Genomic DNA, 14338 nt, shown 5'->3' with positions numbered 1-14338 from the left:
GTTCATGCACAGGTGATTTATTGAGGCCGTGCTTGTAGGGGAGGGCAGTAAAGAAGTGTGGAAAGCAGGACAGGAAAGGGAAAGGAGCCAAGCAAAGTGCGATTTCAGGTGAAGTCAGTGGAGGGGAACTGCAGCCTGAACCCATGCGATCCTCTGGCGTGGAAATTCCAGTCAGAGCTCACCCACCTTTCCCATTCTGGGTTCTGCAATCAAAGCCCTGAACTCAGGGTTGTTCTGAGCATAAGACCTGAGGTGAGCAGAGATATGATCCAACTGTTTTCTCCAGTACCCTAAAGAAAAAGAGAAATCCATCCACGTGGATAATTCTTCTGAAGCCAAGAAAGAAAAATGCTAGTTTGCAACATGCATACTCAGAGAGGTTATTATTTTTTTTGGTCAAATTTTGTGATGGTTTGGCTTACTGAACCTTGACTATGTACTAGAATAAGTTCCATTTTTGTTCCCAGCTTTTTTTTTAATTACACATGATTAATCACAGAATAGTACAGAATATCAAAAGAACATATCTTGAAGAGAGAGAGAGGGAGACAGAGAATCCCAAGCAGGCTCCATACTGTCAGCACAGAGCCCAACACAAGGCTTGTACTCATGAACCATGAGCTCATGACCTTAGCTGAAATCAAGAGTCAGATGCTCAACCGACTGAGCCACCCAGGCACCCCCTATTTTATTCTTTTAAAATTAACCATATTGAAGACCTACCCTATGACCCAGCAGTAGCACTGCTAGGAATTTACCCAAGGGATACAGGAGTGCTGATGCAGAGGGGCACTTGTACCCCAATGTTTATAGCAGCACTCTCAACAATAGCTAAATTATGGAAAGAGCCTAAATGTCCATCAACTGACGAATGGATAAAGAAATTATGGTTTATATACACAATGGAATGCTATATGGCAATGAGAAAGAATGAAATATGGCCTTTTTTAGCAACATGGATGGAACTGTAGAGTGTTATGCTAAGTGAAATAAGTCATACAGAGAAGGACAGATTCCATATGTTTTCACTCCTATGTGGATCCTGAGAAACTTAACAGAAGACCATGGGGGAGGGGAAGAAAAAAAAATGGTTAGAGAGGGAGGGAGCCAAAACATAAAAGACTCCTAAAAACTGAGAACAAACTGAGGGTTTATGGGGGTGGGAGGGAAGGGTGGGTGGGTGATGGGTATTGAGGGCACCTGTTGGGATGTGCACTGGATGTTGTATGGAAACCAATTTGACAATAAATTTCATAATAAAAAAAAAAGAAAAAAAATAAATGGTAGAATTAAACGAGTGGAAAAAAATAAAAAAATAAAAAATAAAATAAAATAAAATTAACCTTTTTGAGACATAACTTTTTTTTTAACTTTTTTTTTTTTACATTTATTTATTTATGAAAGACAGAGACAGAGTGCAAGTGGGGGAGGGGCAGAGAGACAGGGAGACACAGAATCCGAAGCAGGTGCCAGGCTTGGAGCTGTCAGCACAGAGCCTGATGCGGGGCTTGAACTCATGAACCATGAGATCATGACCTGAGCTGAAGTTGGATGCCCTGCCAACTGAGCCACCCAGGTGCCCCAAGGCATAACTTTTAAGCATACAGTTTGAATTTCAGCAAGCGTGTTTTTTACTATATATTTACTTTTACTCTACATAGTTAGGTCTTGTCTATGGCTTGCATAGAGTTGTTTTTTTTTTTTTTTCTTTTGGCATGGAGCCCCAGTGTGGCACTTGAACTCATGACCCTGAGATCAAGACCTGAGCTGAGATCAAGAGTTGGATGCTTAACCAACTGAGCCACCCAGGATCCCCTGTTTTTTCATTTTTTAGAAACCCATGATGACAATTGCTACCTTCTAATGAAATGTTCAGTCCACAAAATTAAATGTAATTATTGATATGTTTTGGTTTTGACTTACCATTTTATTATTTGATTTATACTTTTCCCATTTGTTTTGTTTTCTTTGTTCCTATTTTCCTGGGGTTTTTTGGGGGGTAACTTGAATACTTTTTAGAATTATATTTAAATTTTCCCATTAGCTTTTTACCTGTATTCCTTGGTATTCTTTTTGAATAGTTGCCCTATTGATTAAAATATCACTTTTTAAAAGTGTATTTATTCATTTTTGACAAAGGCAGAGTGCAAGCAGTGGAGGGATAGAGAGAAAGGGAGAATCTCAAGCAGGTCCTGTGCTGTCAGCCCAGACCCCAATGTGGGGTTCGAACTCATGAACCGTGAGATCATGATCTGAGCTGAAATCAAGAGTTGGACGCTCAACCGAGCCACCCAGCCACTCCTATTTTATTCTATTAAAATTAACCCTATTGAGATATATTTTAAGTATAAGGTTTGAATTCCAGCAAGCATATGCATCCCAATCAAAACATAGAACATTTCCATCATTCCAAAAACTCCCTTGTGCCCTTCTACAGTCTGCACAGGTTTAAACACACTTGAATTCACTAACTGCCACCATTTAACACTTGGGAGATGTCACAAGAGTCTGGATTTCTGGTGTCTTGTGGGCAACCAGGAGATGCATTTACAGGAAATGTCCAGAACAGGCTAATCTATAAAAACAGAAAGTAGCGGTGCCTGGGTGGTTCAGTCGGTTAGGCATCTGACTTTGGCTCAGGTCATGATCTCACGGTTCATGAGTTCGAGCCCCACGTCGGGCTCTGTGCTGACAGCTCAGAGCCTGCAGCTTGCTTCGGATTCTGTGTCTCCCTTTCTCTCTGCCTCTCCCTAACTTGAGCTCTGTCTCTCTGTGTCTCTCAAAAATAAATAATAAACATTAAAAAAAATTTAAAAAATAAAAAACAGGAAGTAGATTTGTGGTTGCCAGTCACCTGGGTCAGGAGATGTGAGCAGTGATTGCAAAAAAGAGTATCAGGACTACTTTTGGGGTGATAAAAATGTTCTGGACGTGGTAATGTTTCTATACTGCTGCTAATGTACTATCACTGAATTGTACACTTCAAAATGGTCAAAATGGTGAATTTTGTTATGTGAATTTTAGAACAGTAAAAAGAGAGAGGTATTGGCAGATAGCAATGACACAGACTAACAACATTTCTACCATCATAGTTGCAATCCATATATGCTCTTTGATTTACAAACTAGATGATGGGGCTATGAGTCAAAACATCAGAGTACTAAAAGTTTAATGAAGAGCTATAATACAAAGGAAAATTACCTAAAGAAAAACGATGGAATTTACTTTTTTTTTTAATGTTTATTTATTATTTTGAGAGACAGACAGAGCATGAGCAGGGGAGAAGTAGAGAGAGAGGAAGACACAGGATCTGAAGCAGGCTTCAGGCTCCGAGCTGTCAGCACAGAGCCCAATGCGGGGCTAGAACTCACGGACCGTGAGATCATGACCTGAGCCAAAATCAGACACTCAACCGACTGAGCCACCCAGGCACCCCGAGGGATTTACTTCATTCATTCATTCATTCATTTATCCATTCATTCATTTATTTTTAATGTTTATTTATTTTTGAGAGAGAGAGCACGAGCGGGGAAGGGGCAGAGAGAGAGGGAGACACAGAATTCCAAGCAGGCTCCAAGCTCTGAGCTGTCAGCATATAGCTCGACACAAGGCTCGAACCCACAAACTGTGAGATCATGATCTGAGCTAAAATCGGACGCTTAACAGACTGAGCCACCCAGGAGCCCCATTTACTTTTTTTTTTTTTTTTAATTAATGTATTTATTTTGAGAGAAACAGAGAGAGAACCAGTGGGGGAGGGGCAGAGAGAGAAGGGGACAAAGGATCCAAAGCAGGCTCTGAGCTGACAGCAGAGTGCCCAACGTGGGGCTCGAAGTCACGAGTCATGCCATCATGACCTGAGCCAAAGTTGGATGCCACACAGGCACCCCACTTTTCTTTTTAATGTTTGTTTATTTTTAGGAGAGGTGTGGGGGAGGGGCAGAGAGAGCAGGAGACAGAGGATCTGAAGTGGGCTCTGTGCTGACAGCAGAAAGACTGATGTGGGGCTTGCACTCACAAACCGCGAGATCATGACCTGAACTGAAGTAGGATGCTTTAACCGACTGAGACACCCAGGCGCCCCAAAGGGATTTACTTATGTATAGAAATAAAGCTAAAGGAAGAAAAAAAATGCAGTTTTCTTTCAGAGAAAGAGGGAATTCCCTCCTGACAAGAAAGTGTACTTTTTCTCTCACCTCTTCCTGGGCTGACAGCTGTGAGGAGAGGTTTATGGTCACTCATTTTCTCCTGCCTCTGCTTTTGAGAAGCCATTTCCAGTTCCTTTTTGGCTAGTAGCGCACCAGATGGGTAGAACAGGCCAGTAGTCTGTGTGCCCACGTCCTTCCGAGTCCCAGCCTCAGGTCTGAGCAAAGGAACATTTAGGAACTGCCAGGCAGATCGGGGCTATGAGCAAGGCAGAAAACATAAAATACTAGAATATAATTTCATTAATTCTTCATAATTACTTATAGAAAAGAATTCTAATCAGAAGTAAAAAATATCTCCAAGAAACTGTACTCTGAACTAAAAAGAGGTTTTCAGCCCTTGCCTCACCTTCCTTGGTCTGTCTCTCCCAGGAACTCCCAGCCTGACCCATAAAGCCAGCCTCTTCTGCTTGGCCATTTACTATCTCAAACTCAACAAATCAACTAAACTAATATTCCCTGTCTTGCTGCCCAAGGCCCTAAAGAAATCTATCCTCTCAGTTCTACAATCCAATGGAGTTACTACTCATCTACACTCAACTACTGGGGACCGGTATTTTCTCTGAGGCACTCCTGCATCTGGACATGGGAACTTGAGAGGACCATCATGTAAGGTTGTGTAGGTTGTGTACTGTACAACATCACTGCATCTAATGAGCTAAGATTCACATGGTAGGCATCATATATTTGAAAATTTATTAGGACAATTTTTCTGGTAGGTGGAAGAAAATGTCTAACAAAATTAGTATATTACAATCAGTTTCCAACAGATGGCAGTCTAGTGTCTTGAGGAAAGTAACCCTTGGTCTCATTTGCACAAAGGTGTCAATATGGTCTACTGACACTCCCAGGATCCATAAGTCTCAGTCTGGGTTAAGAAGGCCATGAACTCCCTAAAAATGAGTGCAAAATTACTGAGTGCATGTGCATTCTAAGGACTATCAATCTTCACATTCTTCTAATGAAGAGCTAAAAAGAAACCTGAAAAGTCTTCATCTAGCTTAGAGAAATTCACAAAAGGCTAATATCAAGCTGGTTAGAGATTAAGTCATTCTGAAAATAACCCTGTAAGACTTTCCTTAAACTATATGCAGTTGTTTTAAATAGCAGCAGCAATTTCATATACCTGATATAAGTTTTCTAAAACATAAAACAATGGGAGCAATGTTCCTAGTATGCCTCATGAGAAATGCACGAGAAGGACATTCTGTCTCATGTATTTATTTTACTTTTTTTCTGTCTCAGGTATTTTAAATCCAATTCTCCTTCATGACATTATGTCAACTTACATTATTTTTATTAGTCTTCCAAATGCAATTAGACCTCAATCTACTACAGATAAACCCTTAGATCTTTGAATGCAGACAAAATCACTTGAGTGTTGAAAACTTGAATTGGTTGAATTTACTTACACACCTAGTTGAAAATCCATGTGAAAAGTCTGTATTTTGGCTCTCTCTCCCCAGGTTGATCCCCAAGGTAGAGAACACAAATTCAGAGTCCTAAGCTCTTCCCCAGGCACCAGCTCTTACTACAGTGGAGGCCTCACCTCAGCAAAAGGGCGAAGTTCTCCAGCGGCAAGAGCCAGGCTGTTATCCATGCTAAGTCTTGCCAAGGACTTCACATAAATACCACAGGAACCACAGAATCGGGCAGATGGGTGATTGCTGGCCCCACATTTGGGGCAAACAGAGTAGCAGGCAGAAATGCCTGGCTAGAGGATAGAAAATATTTTTACATCTTCATAAATATTAGAGTCCTAATTTTCCCATGTAAGTTATTCTCATACCATACAATCCCCAGCCATCAAAATAACATATGCCTATATCCCTGACCCCAAGTCTACCTTCTAGACTTTGCCCTACAGATGAACAATTACACAAAGCAAGTATATTTAAGACCATTCCCCACAGGATTGTGGTTTTAGAGAAAATAACTGGAAACCATCTAAATATCCAGCAATAGGGGATGGTCTCAATATATCATGGTACATACAGAAAGTGGTATATTACAGAACCACTGAAAAGAATGAGAGGCTACAAATAAGATATATTGCTAGGTGAAAAGAACTGAGCCAGTGTTCATAGTAAACTACCAGTTTACTTATTAGCACACTGAACAGCTCAAAGAACACTCAGACACTAGGTGACGGTGACTGCTTCTGGGATAGGCTCTGTAGGCCTGGGATGAGAAGGGAGACTACCCCTTCACATGAAACCTTTTGTATTATTTACATGCAACGCTTATTTGAATAAATAACTTTGAGTGTTTTATTAGAAAAGTAAGCAGACAATTCATAAAAGAAATACCAATAGTCAAATAGAAATAGGAAAAGTTTAACCTCAAAGAAACAGCAATGACAGAGCTTTCTTAATTTAAGAGAAGTATCTCTGTCTCCGGAGTCTTAGGTAAATAGGTGGTAGTCTTCAAATCACAAGGAGTGATTTCTGTAGGGCAGGGGAAGAGGAGGAGCTGGGCCTCTCTAGGGTGGTGGTGAGGCCTCAGCACCAAGAAACTCAGATTTAAAATACCCACCGTGGCTCCACACCAGTCACAGAAGCAAGCTTCCGGGCGATTCCTGCGACCACACTTGGAGCAGGAAATGGTCTCCCCTTTCTGAGTGGGGGGAGGAGGAACTTTATCTCCACTGCGCATGGGCTGCTGAATGCAATGGCATTTATCAATAGGCAGATCAATACTAGATTCTGCAATCCCCCTCTGAATCCAGAAAAAAAAATCCCCAGATCAATGCAAACCCTGGAAATAAGGTATTTTTGCCCCAAAGAATAAAACTATGATAAGCTTCACTAATGAATACATTAGTACAAAGAGGACATATTACTTCACAGCAAATAGATGAAACTGGTGGCTCGTGCATCTTGATATTTCTCAGTATCTTTAATACCAAACATGGTAAGCCTCCTACTGATTTACTATGACAACATTTTTAAAGAAAGAATGTATGGGGCACCCAGGTGGCTCGGTCAGTTAGACAGACATCCAACTCTTGATTTTAGCTCAGGTCATGGCCTCACTGTTTATGAGATCAAGCCCCACGTTGGGCTCTGCACTGGCAGAACAGAGCCTGCTTGGGATTCTCTCCCTCCCTCCCTCGCTGCCCCTCCCCCCCACTCACGTGCATTCTCTCTCTCTCAAAATAAATAAATAAATAAGCATTAAAAAAAAAAAAAAAAAGAATGTGGGGCACCTGGGTGGCTCAGTTGGTTAAGTGTCCAACTTTGGCTCAGGTCATGATCTCATAGTTTGTGAGTTTGAGCCCCGCATCAGGCTCTGTGCTGACAGCTCAGAACCTGGAGCCTGTTTCAGATTCTGTGTCTCTGTCTCGCTCTCTGCCCCTCCCCCACTCGTGTGCACGAGTGCACTCATGCGTGAGCTCTCTCTGTCAAAAATAATAAACATTAAAAAAAAAAGGAATGTAAGCAGACCCATGCTAGTAAGGTGTCACAATTGAGGTGTATCTTCTATTTTTTTAGGGCTTTGGTTTCCATCTGGGAATGTGAATTTATTTTCCACCCCTGCCACACAAAAAGAATTATTTTGAGGAGAGAGAATTGTTTCGTGAGAATTTCTGAAACTTTGTTAGGCAGGCCTGGATGAGAATTTTTGCTCCTGCTACATATTTATTGACTAGTAAGAGATTTTCTCATGAGACAAATGAGGATGATAGTATTCGTCACTGCTACGTGATCACCTGCTGTATGCAGGCACCATGCTGAGCACTGCTCCTGTAGTCTCGCATCAAACCACACAACAGACCTGTGAGGGGGGTGCTATTGTCACCTGTGTTTTACAGGTGTGTGTTTTACGGTTGGAAACCGAGACACAGAGGTGAGAGTTGATCATAGGCCATCTGATTCTAAAGCCTGACCTTTATCCATGACTCCATGCAGCCTTTCACAGGTCTGTAGGACGGGTTCAGATGGTTAATGTCAATTAAGTATGGAGGCGTGCTTGGGACAGGGTCAGGCTCCATATGTCAGCTTCCCTCCCTTCTCTTGCTTTTCACTAGATCTTAATTTCTTTAAGGGAAAGGCATACTTCACATTTTTTCCCCACTAAGACAGTACCTTGCACCTTGGCACATAGAAGTCATTCAGTTACTGAATGAATGAATCAATGAATAACTGATTCAATTGATAACTGCCACCTGTTCCATGTATAGAACTAAGAATGTGCACACTAGGGGAGACATTTTCTAAAGGATGGTTTTTCCTCCAAGATGAATATTTTAGTTACTTTATTTGCCCAGCTATATCCTCTTTTACTTTGGGGACTGTTCTGTTATCCTAAAACAGACATCTGTCCGGAAAGAGGTCTCATTAGCCCTCAATATCCACAGAGACTGAGAATGAAGATCTCTCTTTGCATACACTTACCCTTACCCCATTTCTGTGCAATTAGAACAAGACTCCTCGGGACAAATCAAAAGAGAAACCCTTTACATGCTTTTGCTTCAGACTTAAATTTCAATTTATCCTACTGCTACAACAGGGTTTTGACATAACACTTGTTGATCTGGGTTTCTAAATATAAAGCCTTCAGGGGTGCCTGGGTGGCTCAGTCAGAGAAGCATCTGACTTTTGATTTCGGCTCAGGTTCGATCTCATAGTTCACAAGATTGAGCCTGGCATCAGGCTCTGCACTGACAGCACGGAACCTGCTTGTGATTCCCTCCTTCCCTCTCTCTCTGCCTCTTCCTAGCACATGTGTGCTCTCTCTCTCTCTCTCTCAAAACAAATAAATAAACATAAAAAAATAAATATAAAGCCTTCAGATCTTTTATTTAAATGCATCCACTAAAAAAATGCATCTAGGGGTGCCTGGGTGGCTCAGTTAGTTAAGTGTCTGACTTTGGCTCAGGTCATGATCTCATGGTCTGTGAGTTCGAGCCCCGCGTCAGGCTCTGTGCTGACGGCTCAGACCCTGGAGCCTGTTTCAGTTCTGTGTCTCCCTCTCTCTCTACCCGCCCCCCCCCCCCACCCCATTTGTGTTCTCTCTCTCTCTCTCTCTCTCTCTCTCTCCCACAAAAATAAACATTAAAATTTTTTAAATGCATCTACAGTTCAAGTGGAATTTTCTCCCATAATATTGCTTTAAAGAAAGAAAAGTTATTTTAACCCATCCATAGTAATGCTGCTAAACAAAGAAAAGACATAAGCTATCAGAATGAATACACATTATTACTTTTATCGCACTTCAATGATATATACCCTCATTGTGACATCCAAACTCTGATATACCTTTCAAATAGAAATCAAATTTTGAAAACAAATTCAATTTTGTAATTGTTCCTGAAACAGTTTTGCTGATGTGAGACCCAGAAACAACTACATCACTGACAGGTAATAAAATCAATTTAAATTATTTTACTATTTATGTAAGAAGTTCAGATTATCTGAGAAGGTACATTTTTTGCTTGACAATTTACTTAAATTTATCAGCAAGATCACTTCAAGAATTCCAAAGCACTACTGTCTTCTTTTTTTATGCTTTCTTAATCTCACTATTTTTCTCTCTAGCACCTTGGAAAACTACAAAGTGTGATTTCATGATGAGAGCATGACATAAAGTCTGAAACCATGCTCAGTCAGAGGAATAAACGAAAAATAATCAACAAAAGAGTAAAACTGTATCAGACTTGATTTGAGAATAGATGGGTTTTCTTATTCAACTTGCCAGTTCAGTAGCATATTTTTTTAGGAAAAAAAAAAAAAAAAGCCACACCACATATTATGTAACAGAAATCATCTTTAAAAAAAAAAAAAAAAAACCAAACCGGGGTGCCTGGTGTCTCAGTCAGTTAAGCATCCGACTTTGGTTCAGGTCATGATCTTGCAGTTCGTGGGTTCAAGCCCCGTGTCCAGCTCTGTTGCTGACAACGCAGAACCTGGAGCCCACTTCAAGTTCTGTGTCTCCCTCTCTCTCTCTGCCCCTCCCCTGCTCATGCTCTCTCTCTCTCGCTCTCTCTCTCTCTCTCTCTCTCAAAAATAAATAAACATTAAAACAATATTTAAAAAAAAAAAACTATGCAGATTTTTCTTTTGGTAATGACAGAATAAGACCATACCAAATGACTCCCAACCAGAAAACTATCAAATCTTCTCATAATTTCTGAAGGCACTGGAGAATGAACAGAAGCAGACAGACTCTTGTAACAAGTACATACAAAGAAGAGGGGAGTTATACAAAATTAGTTTCATTTGAGCCTGGGGCTAAAATACTGCATGTGAAACAGTGGGGAAAGGGCAGAATTCTGACTAGGAGAACAAGAAAACTGAGACTGTGAAGTATTTGGCTACTGAAGAGGTGGGAACTCCCAGGAAGAAAAGAAACAGAGAGGTGATCCCCAAATTCTGTACTCACATCTCTTACTGACCCCTGAAAGATGCAGGCACAGAATACTCAAAGCAGTTCAGCTAAAGACAACATATCTAAACGGAAACCAGAATTTCTGCCCCCTACCTCTAAAAAACCCCCAGTTTTCTTGGCTGTTAGTATGCTAAGGAATTTTAGATTGGATCTTAGCATTATACCTGTTAGTTTGTGGAGCTTCTGAATTCTGTTACTAGTCTCTGATGACTGCTGGGTTTGTTGTTTGCTCTGCTTTGCTCTGCTTTGCTTTGCTTTAGCAGGCAATAATATGTATACCTGGTTTGGGGAATTCATTGCCTGGAATGAATTACAACTAATACCTCTCAAAAGAAAAGAAAATCAATTTAGCCCAACCCTAGGGTAAATCAGGTATTGGAAAAAGAATTTTAAAGCAAACATTCTTCCCATAATGAATAAAAAGTTAGGAAATCTCAGGAGAGAAATAGAAACAATGGAAAGGGAAACAAATGAAAATTCTGGAACAGAAAAACACATTTGAAAGAAAATATTTGCTGTATATACTTAATAGCTAAAAGGAGATGGTAAAGGGAAAAGTAAGTGAACTTGAAGAGAGAGCAGTAGAAATTATGTAGTGTAGGGACACCTGGGTGGCTCACTCAGTTAAGTGTCCAACTCTTTGATTCAGCTCAGGTCACGGTCTTACGGTTCATGAGTTTGAGTCCTGTGTCGGATTCCATGCCGACAGTGTGGAGCCTGTTTGGGATTCTCTCTCTCCCTCTCTCTCTCTGCCTCTCCCCTGCTTGCACTATCTCTCTCTCTCAAAAATAAATAAAATAAACTTTTTTAAAGAAAGAAAATTGGGGCACCTGGGTGGCTCAGTCAGTTGAGCATCCGACTTCGGCTCAGGTCATGACCTCATGGTTTGTGAGTTCGAGCCCCACATCGGGCTCTGTGCTGACAGCTCAGAGCCTGGAGCCTGCTTCAGATTCTGTGTCTCCCTCTCTCTCTGCCCCTCCCCTGCTTGTGCTCTCTCTCTCTCTCAAAAATAAATAAACATTTAAAAAAAAGAAAGAAAGAAATTATAGGGGCAACTGAGTGGCTTAGTTGGTTGAGCATCTGACTTCGGCTCAGGTCATGATAATTGTGGTTCGTAAGTTCGAGCCCCACATTGGGCTCTCTGCTATCAGTCCATCAGTGCGGAGCCTGCTCTGGACCCTCTGTCACCTTCTCTCTGCCCCTCCCCCACTTGCACACTCCCAAAAATAAATAAATATTTTTTTTAAAAAGAAATAAATTTGGTTCATCTGGGTGGCTCAGTTGGTTAAAAGTCTGACTTTGGCTCAGGTCATGATATCGCAGTTTGTGGATTTGCGCCCCAGGTTGGGCTCTGTGCTGACAGTTCAGACCCTGGAGCCTGCTTCAGATTCTGTGTCTCCCTCTCTCTCTGTCCCTTCCCAGCTCACACTCTGTCTCTGTCTCTCTGTCTCTCTGTCTCTCTCTCAAAAAATAAACATTAAAAAGTTAAAAAAAAAAAAAAAGAAATTATACAATGTAAAGAAGAGAAAAAACAATTTTTAGGACCAAACTTCAGTATTTCACGGACATCTCAAATGAGAGTTACTAGATGGGGTTACAATAGCTTCCATTCATGCCACCACAGCAAGAATCAAGAACTCTGAAAGTTGAAGCAATTACTTCTTTGGATATATAACAACATATTAAAGCATGTCAGAGTGCAAAAAAGGAGGCATTCAACAGAGCAAAAACAAGCAACAGGCTGGTTGTCCTAACAGGGGATTAAAGAAACTCTTTCTGGAGCTCAGTCCCAGGAATTAGAGCAGTCTCAGGCAGACAGACATCCAAACGTGGGTTTTGATGGAGTCTTATTTACAATTTAGTCAAAGGCAAGCTCAAAAAAACTGAGGTTCACATTTCCCCATCACTGTAGTTGGCTCTTGAAACAACAAAGTGAACCTCTGGTTACTTCTCACATGTAGGCTGCACAAGAACCCGGTGGCAGTGATTCTGACCCTAGGTTGACATCTCCGGGCCTGAGATCTGAGCTCCTCGGGCAGGACAACCTGGAAGTGCTCCTGTACCAGCATCTCCACAATCTGCTCCTTTGTCTGAATATCAGTTCTCAGCCACTGTCCAGAAAGTTTCTGGAGATGTCGGAGGACATCCCTGGGTCCAGCTGCATCCTCATAGTGGAATTTCCTGAACGTCTGCCAGGAGGCTGCAGCGTTGGAAGGATTCCTTTGGGACATGGTCTCATGGTCTTCGACAGAGTCTTCATAGAGGCTCTCTGATGGAACCTGGACCTGGGGAGCTGATGTTAGGACAACTTCTGACTCCTCGGTCATCATCTCATTTGATGGTGACCTTCTTTCATCATCCTGGACTGATTTGTTTGAGTCTCTAGGTACCCTTCAGTCTCCTTTCTGGAACTCTGGAAAGGGATGTCTCAGACTTCTGTACAGGTACCACAACGGAGGGCAGGGCAGGGCAGGGCGGAGCTGCCTGGTGACCAGACTGGAAGCCTGAAACCCACTCTAAGAAAAGGAAACCAACTACCTGGCACAGAGCTTTGTAGCCCACCACTGGAACCAGACAAGAGATTTTTTTCTAATGAACAAAACCTCAGGGACCTTAAATTATATCAAACAATTCAACAGATGAATATATGGCATCCAAGAAGGAGAGCAGAAGGGGAGAGGAGGAGCTAGGAGAGAATTATGGGAGAATTCCTTCCCTGGAGCCTCACAGGGAGAACAGCACTGCCAACAACACTTGGATTTGGGACCTCTGGCCTCTAAAGCTGTGAGAAAACAAATCTCTGTTGTTCTAAGCCGCTCAGTTTGTGGTACTTTGTTCTGGAACCAATAATACACCCCCATTCAATGCTAACCATGTCCAAAAGAGTGTGTTGTCTATCATTTGGGGGTACATTATTCTAGAAACATCAATTAAGTCAAAGTGAATGGTTGCACAGACCCTAATTGCCTTTGCTGACCTTTGTCTAGCTGTTCTAGCAAATGCTGAGAAAGGGGCATTAAAACCCCCAACTATAATTCTGAAATTGTTTGCTTCTCTCTTTAATTCTGCCAATTTTTGTATCATGTATTTTGGTAGGCTCATAAATGGTTTTGATTGTTATGTCTTCCTAATGAATTTAACTTTTATTGTTACAAAATAACAATCTCATTATATATATACATATATATATATATATATATATGTATATATATATATCTTTTATTTTATCTCTCATAATATATTTTTCCTTGAAACTTATTTTGTCCTATATTGATAGAGCCACTCCAGCCCTCTTGTATACATTGTTTACATGGAATTTTTTACTATATATTTACTTTTAGTGTACATAGTTAGGTCTTGTCTGTGGCTTGCACAGAGTTGTTTTTTCTTTTTTTCTTTTGGCGCAGGGCTTGAACTCATGACCCTGAGATTAAGACCTGATCTGAGATCAACAGTCAGATGCTTAACCAACTGAGCCACACAGGAGTCCCTGTTTTTTCTTTTTATAGAAATCCATGGTGACAATCACTACCTTCCGATGAAATGTTTGGTCCACAAAATTTAATGTAATTATTGATGTTTTGGTTTTGACTTACCATTTCATTATTTGATTTGTATTTTTCCTATTTGTTTTGTTTTCTTTGTTCCTACTTTCCTGTTCTTTTGGGGGGGGGGGTAATTTGAATACTTTTTAGAATTATATTTGAATTTTCCCATTAGCTTTTTCTCTGTATTTCTTGGCA

The 14338-nt window shown here is 41.0% G+C and overlaps 1 protein-coding gene across 7 annotated transcripts in view; it reads right to left on the bottom strand.

Annotated features, from left to right (window-relative positions):
• DZANK1 (double zinc ribbon and ankyrin repeat domains 1) overlaps positions 1-14338 on the bottom strand; it is a 78413-nt gene that overhangs the window by 13808 nt on the left and 50267 nt on the right. For 5 of the 7 annotated variants that reach the window (XM_060611349.3, XM_060611327.3, XM_060611321.3 and 2 more), the window contains 4 exons: positions 6741-6866; positions 5755-5919; positions 4197-4404; positions 187-290 (listed from right to left, as the gene is read on the bottom strand). In XM_060611349.3, coding sequence (XP_060467332.2) covers positions 187-290; positions 4197-4404; positions 5755-5919; positions 6741-6866 — 603 coding nt within the window. The remainder of the gene's footprint in view (positions 1-186; positions 291-4196; positions 4405-5754; positions 5920-6740; positions 6867-14338) is intronic. The other 2 variants (XM_078444298.2, XM_078444299.2) reach the window with 2 other exon arrangements.

Source organism: Panthera onca, chromosome A3 (genome assembly GCF_046562875.1).
Source record: "Panthera onca isolate mPanOnc1 chromosome A3, mPanOnc1 haplotype 2, whole genome shotgun sequence".
In the NCBI taxonomy this organism is placed as follows: domain Eukaryota; kingdom Metazoa; phylum Chordata; class Mammalia; order Carnivora; family Felidae; genus Panthera; species Panthera onca.
The sequence above is the reverse complement of the archived record's forward strand: the minus strand, read 5'-3'. Positions and strand labels throughout refer to the sequence as shown.